The sequence below is a fragment of the Pelophylax lessonae genome, assembly GCF_965119305.1.
Source record: "Pelophylax lessonae genome assembly, chromosome: 3".
Taxonomy (NCBI): Eukaryota; Metazoa; Chordata; class Amphibia; order Anura; family Ranidae; genus Pelophylax; species Pelophylax lessonae.
In genome coordinates, this window is record NC_138770.1 from 292110099 (window position 1) to 292123812 (window position 13714).

The window sequence follows — 13714 nt, forward strand, 5'->3', positions numbered from 1 at the left end:
TTAGTACTGGATTGCGATGTTAGAATTAAATTCAGTCCTGGCATATAAAGCACAATACCCACTAAGGTGACTGCCAATGCAAAACAGTTCCAAGAGATGAACTGGTATTGTCTCTGTAGTGAATATTTTCTAAAGGGGAACAAAGTTTTGGTAGTGAACCCAATAGTTATGAGATTGCCAGTCCAAATGTTTGGATGTTAATGGAAAAACGTGAAATGGGCAGTAAACACATACACTGTGCTGAGAACAGCTGGTAGAGTAAAAAAAATAAATAAATAAACACATTGGAAAAAAATGACTACTTGCTACAGCAGTGAGTACTTTAGAAACTACCTGGTCTGTCCAAAAGCTAAAAGAGTAGGTTTTAACTTACTCTTATTAGCTATAAAAAATAATGTCACGTGGTTATTTAGCTATCAATAACTTTGCATATCTAATCTAGGCATTAGTATTTCTACAGATCGGATTTTAGAAAATTTGAAATGTGAAAAATTGCTTCAGGGATGACAAAAAAAAAAAAAGAAATGTCTATTCTCATGAGAAAACTTTGACCTCATGATAATTCTGCGGTTAAAATGTTTTTTGGATACTCTCACCCTCAGTCTCACTGCTTGTTGAACTAACTACTCAGAATACAGTCTTATGATTATCATATGACTTAGAACCTAATGTGATCTTTTAATTTAACCATTTACCAATTTATACTGAAATAATGAATTACTATAATTAAAGCAAATATAATGTCATCATTACTATGGTAAAAAGACCTAAGGTCAGAAAGTTTAACAGCCAATAAGTGTATAAATGTATCACTATTGGTAAAATGCACAAAAAGATGTGCAGAGTTCATATAATTTATATTATGGTAAAAAAACACCTAGTTTTACAAAACGCCTCTTTGTAATTTGCACAAAGAGCACCTCAGGTAAAGTTGGATTGATGTAAAAAAAAAAGTTTTTTTTGGGGGGGTGAATAACCTTTTTAACCTCTCCTCTCCCTTCTTCAAGCACCTCTTATCCAAATCTGTAGGGTAATCTCCTACTCGTTCCATCAAAACTTCTCTCTTTAGAGAGGCTTATCCTACCTCCACAGGTAACCTTTGTATCACTTGCCCCTCCCTTGTATATTGCAAGATCTTATGGGTTGGGTCCTCTGAACCCTTTTGTATTGCATTGTATTGTAACTGTACTGCACGCCATTATTTTGTGAAGAGCTGCACAAACTGTTGGCACTATATAAATCCTGTATAATAATATTAATACAGTGTCTTAAATCTCCTGTAGTGTAAAAAAAGGCTAAAAGCCTGGTGTGCTTGAAATCAGGGACATTCAGCATGGGTAGGCCATATGCTCTAAATGAGTTATACTTAGTATTTTTCTACTTACCACTAGAGTTGGGTGAACAGTTCAAACCGAGCAAAAGTTTAGCCCGTACATCGCCTGTTCACCCGTTCGGAATCACGTGAATTTGCGGGGGGGTTGGTGGGATGTTCGCCTGCCGAGCGCCCCACAATGCACTGCGCACTGCACAGAACATTCTAAACCCTGATTGGGCAAAGGTTTGACAGCTGAATGAAATAATAAAGAAAAACATTGTCAATGGGGACAAGATCCTCTTGCCAACAACTCTGGGCGGAGGTTGTGGAGGTCTGCGGGCAGGGGGCTTATCGGTATCTTGAGGCCACCTTTTACAAGGGGGCCCCCAGATCCCAGCCCCCTCTATGTGAATGAGTATGGGGTACTTTGTAGCCCTGCCCATTCACCAAAAAAAATGTCAAAAATAAATAAAGACAGGAGGCAGTTTTTGACAATTCCTTTATTAAAAAAAAAACAAAAAACAATGTCCCTCAATGTAGATCCATCTTCAATCACGACGCCCACCGCGCCACTGTACCAAAAAAAAAACACTCCGCCCGCGACAAAGGGTAACTGCCGAATGTCTGCTCTGCCTTTTGACAGTTCTTAAATAGGTAAGGGATGGGGTCACCTGGTGGCATCACCCCCTTGTGACGCCACTGTCTGTGATGTCACAAGGGGGCTGTGCCACCAGGTGACCTCACCAGATGGCCCCGACCTTTGCCTATTTAAAGCGGAGTTCTGCCTCCCCCTCCAAAAATTAAAAGTCAGCAGGTACACATATTGTAGCTGCTGACTTTTAATATTAGGACACTTACCTGTCCTGAAGTCCAGCAATGTCGGCATCGGCTGTTGGGTGCTGCCACCACCATTGTCGGTAAGGGAACCCGGCAGTGAAGCCTTGCGGCTTCACGGGCGGGTCCCTACTGTGAATGCACGAAGCGCGGTGCGAATTCCTACTGGTTCAGCAGTGCAGGAGGGAGGAGGGGTCCGAGCTTTCGTGGGACGGCGCTGCAGCACCGTATCCCGGAAGTGAGGAAGGGTACCTGTCAAAAACAGGTACCCATTCCCCCATCCCCCCTGAAAGGTGCCAAATGTGGCACTGGAGGGGGGAGGAAACAAAAGAGCGGAAGTTCCACTTGTGGGTGGAACTCCGCTTTAAGAACTGTCAAACTGCAAAGCAGACATTTGGCAGTTTGCCTTTGTCACAGGTGGAGCGTTTTTTTTGGGGGGTCCAGCGGTGGCGGCAGGCGTCGTGATTGATGATAAATCTACATCGGGGGACATTGTATTGTTTACATTTTTTAAGAAAGGAATTGTCAAAAACTGCCTCCTGTCTTTATTTTTGACACTTTTTTTGGGAATGGGTACAATTGTACCCCAATGTACCCCATACTCATTCATATAGGGTGGGGGCTGGGATCTGGGGGCCCCCATACCCCAATTGTACCCCATACTCATTCACATACCGAGGGGGCTGGGATCTGGTTGGCCCCCTTGTTAAACTAATTTTATATTGTTTCAAGCTATACTTTTGCCTCACAGAAGGAAAAAAATGGTCTGCTATAAAGATATACCCATTTATTTATGTTTGTTAACTTTCGTCTTTTACCTCTAATACACAGGGAAGGAAGAAGTACACTTGTCAGTGCAATATGCTTGTGTAAATACCTTATTATATTTACTTTGGTTGAGCTTGTCTGCATGATGCTTCTGTTTTGGGTAAGACATGAAAATGTTCTGTAGCATGTGGAAACGTGAAAACATGTTTCTGAGGAATATTAACTAGTAATATAAAATATAATTAAGTAACTATGAGCAATATTTGCATGTTGGATTCTCACATTATTTACCAACTTGTGACATTTAATTTTATGTCAGAACATTTTTGTACACATTCTAGCTTCATGATTTGGCTTCTATTTAGAGACAAATTTAAGAGTTAAATAAAACAGGGTACCTCAATTTCCCAAAAAAGCACACCAGGCATATGGGTTTCTTTTTACATAGTGAGGGAGCCGTGAAAAGAAGCCTTGCTCTGTTACTATTAGCCCACATATCACAAACCTGGACAGTTCTGACTGAAAATAGAATGCATAAATAAATACTGCAAGTCAACAGGGTCATACATTCCTTTAGCTGAATGTAAAGGTAAATCTTGACTTTAACTGTAAGAGACCCTATTACTGCCTATAATTCAGTTATTGAAGCTGTCCATCATATTAGGACAAGAAGTCATTTAAAATGCCTAAAGTTTGACTTTTACAAAAATTAAAAAAATTGCATATACAAACAGTTACCTACAATATACTTGTTTTCATGGAATACAATCTCTGTTTATGCATTTGTGTTTTTTTTCTAACATATACTCCGGATTGTGACAGATTTACTGTAAGCTGGGAAAGGTTTTTTCAGAAGGGTGACACAAAAAGCTGTCTGCTCTCAATACATCAGCACAGTGTTTTTGGTAACTCAGCTTTCCAAATCTCATGGTTCGGCAAGAAGATTAGGAATGGGAAGAAGATGGGGTGAAAGGAGGGGGGGGGGGGTTAGTAGAATAAAGTAACAAAAATCTCATACATTTTTTAATAAGCCAACCCTAATCTTCCTACCTTAAAGGATTAGATCACCTTTATTGACTTTTGTCATAAACACATCTACTTTTTTAGCTGCTCATTTTGTTGCCCAGATAACAGGACGTACCGAGTGTTGAATGTGTGGCCCTGGACTCTCAAGAGCACTGAGCTGCTAGAAAGAGAGAGAAGACTGCACACCTATGGGTAGGGAACAAAGCCGGGTGCTGGTTTGTGAGTTTTGGGGTGGCACATACAATGCAATAAAATGAGCAGCTGAAAAAGTAAGCATTCATTAAAAAAACAATAAAAGAATGCTATATAGTCAGTACAAGTACCATAACTAAAGCAGAACTAAAGTATTTTTTTTTTCTAAGCAAGTGGTATAAAAATGCAAGTAAAAATAGTATAAGATTTTATATTATCCATATGTCATCTTTCAAAGTTTATTCTATCTACTTTTTCAGCATTAGTAGGAGATTAGATGATTTGTCAGGAACCAGGCATGTAATAAGGCGGTTCTACTCCAACTGTTATCCTCCCTGTCTTCTACTGTTTTCTAAACTATTTTTTTCTTGCTTTACTAACCAGCTATCTAATAAATGAAACAGAAGGGCACAGAGCAGAACTGGGAAGAATTACACGGTTCTGTGCAGTTATAGTCTCTGCTCTTCATACAAATATAGAAGCATAAGAAAACACTAAAGCAGGATCAGATGGATTGAAATTTGGCCATTTCAACAGGGACCAGTTGAATTTCGATCTGTGTGTGGCTGTCCCTGTTTAACAGAAGTCAATGGTTAAATTGATAGAAAACATATAAATACTTGTGCTATGTGTAAAACTGTGTGATTCCAAAATGTATGCAGCTGCTGTCCACCCAGTGCTAAATGCACCTCAAAAATGCAATTGTAATAATACAGCGCTTGCAGATTAAAACATGTACTTATGTAGCATGATGTGATAAAAAAAACCTCAAAAACATAAACAAAATCAAAATCTTTCTAAAGGTCTCGTATAAAGTGCTCGGTGTGCCAAAATCCTTATAAAGGTGCTGAAGTGCTTCATGTAAACATGCTGTGAAGTGTACCACACTCCCCTCTCGTATCCCCACTCCGCAGAGAAAATGGACCCTCAGCTTTTCAGTCTGGGGGTCAAACACACTTGTATCTGGTGTTGGGAATACCAGGCCTCTTTGCATCTTTGATCAGGTCTCCACAATGTTACTCTTGGGGCGGCTCTATTATCTATTTTAATTTTTTTCATTCCCAAATTTTTTAACAATTGTTTTATGTTTTATAAATACAGTCTTGTATCTAGAAAAATGTACTGTTTGTATAGATACTTTAGAGCCTATTTGCATAATAAAGTGTTTTTATTGGTTGTTATTAAAAAAATGGTACAGTTAATGAGAGATACAGTATTGTAATGCATTCATGAAGTGATTTTATTTGGGTAGAGGAAGTAAAGCTAGTACATCCATTATATATGCATGCATACATATACATAGTATCATCTCTGTGTATATAAATTAGACCATCGGTAAACCGGAAATTATGTTCTTGATGATTCCCTGGAGGAGGGGCGAAACGCATTGACGTTCCGCAAACCAACAATGTCACTTCCCTCCTCTATGGAATGCATGCTTAGCTGCCGTGAACCCGGAAGAGCCTCATGGTTGTTTTTTGCTCGTTTTTATCTGGAATTTTGTAAGTTGATCTGCATTTGCGCAAAAATATATGTTTTTATAATACTTAACTATGGGTACCATTCTGTTTTATTGCGCTTGTTGGATAATATCCAACCTAAGAGTACTATTTTTCGAAACCCAAAGAAAGACGCTAAGAGGCCTGGTATTCACAACACCAGATACATGCGTGTTTGATCCCCAGATTGAAAAGTTGAGGGTCCATTTTCTTTAGTGAGTGGGGATACGAGAGGGGAGTGTGGCACACTTCACAGCATGTGTACATTAAGCACTTCAGCACCTTTATATGGATTTTGGAGCACCAAGCACTTTATATGAGACCTTTGGAAAGACTTTGATTTTGTTTATGTTTTTTTGATCACATCATGATATATGAGTATCAAGAATAAAGACAAGACAAAAACAAAAATACATTTATAAAGTTGGGACTTTATATGATGCACTGCCCATCTAAGGCTAGATGCCTCCATCCCTAATCATGTAGATATAAGGGGTAAGGGAATAAAACGGTTAATAACGGGTACAAAGGAATCGGCATAATAAGTAAGGTGATGTAATATATAGTCCGTAACATAACATTGGTATTATATACCATAAATGTTATTATTAGAATTGCCGATTCCTTTGTACCCGTTATTAACCATTTTATTCCCTTCCCCCTTATATCTACATGGTATATGAGTACATGTTTTAATCTGCAAGCGCTGTATAATTACAATTAGTGTTGAGCGAACACGGACTGTATTATTCGTGTTCGTACCGAATAATTGGATTTTTTGTACCCGAACACGGACACGGACACTTTACTGTATGTTCGGGTAAAAATCCGTGTTCGGTCGTTTTATTTCCGGGTTTTGCATGCTTTGGCGCTCTTTTCATGGCGGGCTTTCAACAGCCAATCAACAATCGTTTAACTGGTGTGCCTTAAGCCATCCCAGCCATGCCTGCAAATGTCTCAGTAGCTGTGATTGGCCGTCTGAAGCATGTGACCAAGTCTTTATAAGTTCGAGGCAGCCGCAGCGGCGTCATTATGCTGCTTAGATTCAGGGACAGAGCACACATCAACGTGCTGGCTGCTGATTAGGGAAAGATAGGCAGGAAAAAACCATTTGTGTCCGGATAGAATTGAGGGACAGGTCGGAGTGTTTAGGCAGGGCGAGTTGTAGGCATTTTAGGGATAGAGTCTGCTGAATTATATAGGGTCAGTGTCTTCTACAAACTACAATCGATATTGCTGTGTGGGGGGTGGGGTGAATCTGCACTCAATCCTGATCTACGATCTCTTCTCAATCCTGTTAGGGACAGAGTCTGCTGAATTTTAGGGAAACTGTGTTCTACAAACTACAATCGATATTGCTGTGTGGGGGGTGGGGTGAATCTGCACTCAATCCTGATCTACGATCTCTTCTCAATCCTGTTAGGGACAGAGTCTGCTGAATTTTAGGGAAACTGTGTTCTACAAACTACAATCGATATTGCTGTGTGGGGGGTGGGGTGAATCTGCACTCAATCCTGATCTACGATCTCTTCTCAATCCTGTTAGGGACAGAGTCTGCTGAATTTTAGGGAAACTGTGTTCTACAAACTACAATCGATATTGCTGTGTGGTGTGGGATTGGAGATAGGCAGGTGTCAGTGATCCACATCCATTTTTCTGTGTGTGAGCTGCAGTGAACACAATCTTTTTGGGCTGCAGTGAACACAATCTTTTTGGGCTGCAGTGAACACAATCTTTTTGGGCTGCAGTGAACACAATCTTTTTGGGCTGCAGTGAACACAATCTTTTTGGGCTGCAGTGAACACAATCTTTTTGGGGTGCAGTGAACAAAATCTTTTTGGGGTGCAGTGAACACAATCCTTTTTGGTGTGCAGTGAACACAATCTTTGTGGGGTGCAGTGAACAAAATCCTTTGTGGGGTGCAGTGAACACAATCTTTTTGGGGTGCAGTGAACAAAATCCTTTTTGGGGTGCAGTGAACAACATCCTTTTTGGGGTGCAGTGAACACAATCTTTTTGGGGTGCAGTGAACAAAATCCTTTGTGGGGTGCAGTGAACACAATCTTTTTGGGGTGCAGTGAACACAATCTTTTTGGGGTGGAGTGAACAACATCCTTTTTGGGGTGCAGTGAACAAAATCCTTTTTGGGGTGCAGTGAACAAAATCATTTTTGGGGTGCAGTGAACACAATCTTTTTGGGGTGCAGTGAACACAATCTTTGTGGGGTGCAGTGAACACAATCTTTTTGGGGTGGAGTGAACAACATCCTTTTTGGGGTGCAGTGAACAACATCCTTTTTGGGGTGCAGTGAACACAATCTTTTTGGGGTGCAGTGAACACAATCTTTGTGGGGTACAGTGAACAGAATCTTTGTGGGGTGCAGTGAACACAATCTTTGGGGGGTACAGTGAACACAATCTTTGTGAGGTGCAGTGAACACAATCTTTGTGGGGTGCAGTGAACACAATCATTGTGGGGTGCAGTGAACTCAATCTTTGTGGGGTACAGTGAACACAATCTCATACTGAAGGTTTGAGGGTGCTGCCTGTTCCATACTCCCCCTACTCCTCATCTAGCCTTTTAGGGGTACAAACAATAGTAATTGGGGCCTAGTGTGGTTGTGTACGTGTGATATACATACACTTTTTTGGGATCATATTTTCTATTCCGCTATTTAATCAAAAACCTTTGGGGATCAGTTAAATTGGGGGATAGTCTGTGTTGGTACGTGTGAGAGAGATCCACCTTTCCAAGTTGTTGGGGTTCATCTCATACTTCTGAAGGTTTGAGGGTGCTGCCTGTTCCATACTCCCCCTACTCCTAGCCTTTTAGGGGTACAAACAATAGTAATTGGGGCCTAGTGTGGTTGTGTACGTGTGATATACATACACTTTTTTGGGATCATATTTTCTATTCCGCTATTTAATCAAAAACCTCTGGGGATCAGTTAAATTGGGGGATAGTCTGTGTTGGTACGTGTGAGAGAGATCCACCTTTCCAAGTTGTTGGGGTTCATCTCATACTTCTGAAGGTTTGAGGGTGCTGCCTGTTCCATACTCCCCCTACTCCTAGCCTTTTAGGGGTACAAACAATAGTAATTGGGGCCTAGTGTGGTTGTGTACGTGTGATATACATACACTTTTTTGGGATCATATTTTCTATTCCGCTATTTAATCAAAAACCTTTGGGGATCAGTTAAATTGGGGGATAGTCTGTGTTGGTACGTGTGAGAGAGATCCACCTTTCCAAGTTGTTGGGGTTCATCTCATACTTCTGAAGGTTTGAGGGTGCTGCCTGTTCCATACTCCCCCTACTCCTAGCCTTTTAGGGGTACAAACAATAGTAATTGGGGCCTAGTGTGGTTGTGTACGTGTGATATACATACACTTTTTTGGGATCATATTTTCTATTCCGCTATTTAATCAAAAACCTCTGGGGATCAGTTAAATTGGGGGATAGTCTGTGTTGGTACGTGTGAGAGAGATCCACCTTTCCAAGTTGTTGGGGTTCATCTCATACTTCTGAAGGTTTGAGGGTGCTGCCTGTTCCATACTCCCCCTACTCCTAGCCTTTTAGGGGTACAAACAATAGTAATTGGGGCCTAGTGTGGTTGTGTACGTGTGATATACATACACTTTTTTGGGATCATATTTTCTATTCCGCTATTTAATCAAAAACCTCTGGGGATCAGTTAAATTGGGGGATAGTCTGTGTTGGTACGTGTGAGAGAGATCCACCTTTCCAAGTTGTTGGGGTTCATCTCATACTTCTGAAGGTTTGAGGGTGCTGCCTGTTCCATACTCCCCCCTACTCCTAGCCTTTTAGGGGTACAAACAATAGTAATTGGGGCCTAGTGTGGTTGTGTACGTGTGATATACATACACTTTTTTGGGATCATATTTTCTATTCCGCTATTTAATCAAAAACCTTTGGGGATCAGTTAAATTGGGGGATAGTCTGTGTTGGTACGTGTGAGAGAGATCCACCTTTCCAAGTTGTTGGGGTTCATCTCATACTTCTGAAGGTTTGAGGGTGCTGCCTGTTCCATACTCCCCCTACTCCTAGCCTTTTAGGGGTACAAACAATAGTAATTGGGGCCTAGTGTGGTTGTGTACGTGTGATATACATACACTTTTTTGGGATCATATTTTCTATTCCGCTATTTAATCAAAAACCTCTGGGGATCAGTTAAATTGGGGGATAGTCTGTGTTGGTACGTGTGAGAGAGATCCACCTTTCCAAGTTGTTGGGGTTCATCTCATACTTCTGAAGGTTTGAGGGTGCTGCCTGTTCCATACTCCCCCTACTCCTAGCCTTTTAGGGGTACAAACAATAGTAATTGGGGCCTAGTGTGGTTGTGTACGTGTGATATACATACACTTTTTTGGGATCATATTTTCTATTCCGCTATTTAATCAAAAACCTTTGGGGATCAGTTAAATTGGGGGATAGTCTGTGTTGGTACGTGTGAGAGAGATCCACCTTTCCAAGTTGTTGGGGTTCATCTCATACTTCTGAAGGTTTGAGGGTGCTGCCTGTTCCATACTCCCCCTACTCCTAGCCTTTTAGGGGTACAAACAATAGTAATTGGGGCCTAGTGTGGTTGTGTACGTGTGATATACATACACTTTTTTGGGATCATATTTTCTATTCCGCTATTTAATCAAAAACCTCTGGGGATCAGTTAAATTGGGGGATAGTCTGTGTTGGTACGTGTGAGAGAGATCCACCTTTCCAAGTTGTTGGGGTTCATCTCATACTTCTGAAGGTTTGAGGGTGCTGCCTGTTCCATACTCCCCCCTACTCCTAGCCTTTTAGGGGTACAAACAATAGTAATTGGGGCCTAGTGTGGTTGTGTACGTGTGATATACATACACTTTTTTGGGATCATATTTTCTATTCCGCTATTTAATCAAAAACCTTTGGGGATCAGTTAAATTGGGGGATAGTCTGTGTTGGTACGTGTGAGAGAGATCCACCTTTCCAAGTTGTTGGGGTTCATCTCATACTTCTGAAGGTTTGAGGGTGCTGCCTGTTCCATACTCCCCCTACTCCTAGCCTTTTAGGGGTACAAACAATAGTAATTGGGGCCTAGTGTGGTTGTGTACGTGTGATATACATACACTTTTTTGGGATCATATTTTCTATTCCGCTATTTAATCAAAAACCTCTGGGGATCAGTTAAATTGGGGGATAGTCTGTGTTGGTACGTGTGAGAGAGATCCACCTTTCCAAGTTGTTGGGGTTCATCTCATACTTCTGAAGGTTTGAGGGTGCTGCCTGTTCCATACTCCCCCCTACTCCTAGCCTTTTAGGGGTACAAACAATAGTAATTGGGGCCTAGTGTGGTTGTGTACGTGTGATATACATACACTTTTTTGGGATCATATTTTCTATTCCGCTATTTAATCAAAAACCTTTGGGGATCAGTTAAATTGGGGGATAGTCTGTGTTGGTACGTGTGAGAGAGATCCACCTTTCCAAGTTGTTGGGGTTCATCTCATACTTCTGAAGGTTTGAGGGTGCTGCCTGTTCCATACCCCCCCTACTCCTCATCTAGCCTTTTAGGGGTACAAACAATAGTAATTGGGGCCTAGTGTGGTTGTGTACGTGCGAGATACATACACTTTTTTTGATCATATTTCCTATTCCGCTATTCAATAAAAACCTTTGAGGATCAATTGAATTGCGGGATAGTCTGTGTCGGTACGTGTGAGAGAGATCCACCTTTCCAAGTTGTTGGGGTTCATCTCATACTTCTGAAGGTTTGAGGGTGCTGCCTGTTCCATACCCCCCCTACTCCTCATCTAGCCTTTTAGGGGTACAAACAATAGTAATTGGGGCCTAGTGTGGTTGTGTACGTGCGAGATACATACACTTTTTTTGATCATATTTCCTATTCCGCTATTCAATAAAAACCTTTGAGGATCAATTGAATTGCGGGATAGTCTGTGTCGGTACGTGTGAGAGAGATCCACCTTTCCAAGTTGTTGGGGTTCATCTCATACTTCTGAAGGTTTGAGGGTGCTGCCTGTTCCATACCCCCCCTACTCCTCATCTAGCCTTTTAGGGGTACAAACAATAGTAATTGGGGCCTAGTGTGGTTGTGTACGTGCGAGATACATACACTTTTTTTGATCATATTTCCTATTCCGCTATTCAATAAAAACCTTTGAGGATCAATTGAATTGCGGGATAGTCTGTGTCGGTACGTGTGAGAGAGATCCACCTTTCCAAGTTGTTGGGGTTCATCTCATACTTCTGAAGGTTTGAGGGTGCTGCCTGTTCCATACTCCCCCTACTCCTCATCTAGCCTTTTAGGGGTACAAACAATAGTAATTGGGGCCTAGTGTGGTTGTGTACGTGTGATATACATACACTTTTTTTGGATCATATTTTCTATTCCGCTATTTAATTTAACTGGGCCTCCATGCGAGACCTGTGTGCCTTGTTGCGCTGTTTTGAGTACTCCACCAACATGGCCAGTGGCAATGACGCCGTTCTCAGCTTAACTATCCCACTTCTATGCCTCCTTGAAAAAACAATTCGGGCGATGATGGAAGAGGATGTGGCACAGGATGAGGAGGAGGAGGAGGATGAAGAGGTAACATTTCCAAGGCTTTCAGGGCAGTCATTCGCAAGGGGCTCCGAGGGTGGGTTCCTGCACACGCAAACGCCAGGGACGCAATTGTCCAGCAGGGGCACAGTTCTGGAGGATGAGGAGGATGAGGAGGAGGAGGAGCTGGAGGAGGAGATGGAACCATGTTCACAGCAGGGTGGCACCCAGGCCAGCTCATGGCCATCACTGGTGCGTGGCTGGGGGGATACAGAGGACACGGACCATACACCTCCCACAGAGGACAGCCTTTCGTTGCCTCTGGGCAGCCTGGCACACATGAGCGATTACATGCTGCAGTGTCTCCACAACGACCGCCGAGTTGCCCACATTCTAACTTGTGCTGATTACTGGGTGGCCACGCTGCTGGATCCCCGTTACAAGGACAACGTACCGTCCTTAATTCACTCACTGGAGCGCGATCGCAAGATGCGCGAGTACAAGCGCACGCTGGTAGACGCCATGCTGCTGGCATTCCCATCTGACAGCGGGGCCACAGTGGAAGCACAAGGCAGAGGAGGAGGAGGAGGAGGTCGCCAACGCAACCAGGGCACCGCCAGCACCTCAGAAGGCAGGGTTAGCATGGCCGAAATGTGGAAAAGCTTTGTCAGCACGCCACAACAAACAGCAGCACCAGCAGCTCAGATGGAACGTCTTAGCAGGAGGCAGCATTTTACCAACATGGTGGAGCAGTATGTGTGCACACGCCTACATGTAGTGAATGACGGGTCTGCCCCCTTCAACTTCTGGGTCTCCAAATTGGGCACATGGCCTGAGCTTGCCCTTTACGCCTTGGAGGTGCTGGCGTGCCCTGCAGCCAGTGTATTATCTGAACGGGTATTTAGCACGGCTGGGGGCGTTATAACAGACAAGCGCAGCCGCCTGTCCAGAGACAATGTGGACAAGCTCACGTTCATTAAAATGAACCAGGCATGGATCCCACGGGACTTTTCCGTACCTTATGCAGAATAGCAATGGATACCGACCTTACCCACCCATTGTTCCATTTTTGCTCTTTCTCACTCTTTTGGGGTGTACCCTCATTTAAAATTTTTGAAAAGAAGCAGTGTTGGCTACCTCGTCCTCCTCCTCAGGGCCAGATTAATGTAGGGGCTATTGGAGCTGCAGCTCCAGGCCCCTACCTTTTATATAGGCCCCGGGTTGGCCATATTCACTGTTACCGCTCTTCTGTCACTTGTAAACACAGAAGTCTGGCTTCTATGCTCGCTTCCCCAGGCAGCACCCTCAGAACCTCCCCACACAGCGTGAAGGCCGGACAAGGAGGGACAGTTGGCGATGCATGGATGTGTTTATGGGCTTCAGAGACAGCATCCCATGTTGAATTAGGCATGCATGGCTGCACCCTTCCTCCTCTGGGTGCATGGCAAGGCACGGCCCTTAAGGCCCTTCAAAATCCTCAGCACCAAGCCCATGATGCTGTTAATCCGGCCCTGGTCCTCCTCC

The 13714-nt window shown here is 42.8% G+C and overlaps 1 protein-coding gene across 1 annotated transcript in view; it reads left to right on the plus strand.

Moving 5' to 3' along the window:
• LOC309551116 (putative cation-transporting ATPase 13A5) overlaps positions 1-13714 on the plus strand; it is a 203245-nt gene that overhangs the window by 147044 nt on the left and 42487 nt on the right. Inside the window, exon 24 of the mRNA XM_082251562.1 lies at positions 2981-3077. Coding sequence (XP_082107688.1) covers positions 2981-3077 — 97 coding nt within the window. The remainder of the gene's footprint in view (positions 1-2980; positions 3078-13714) is intronic.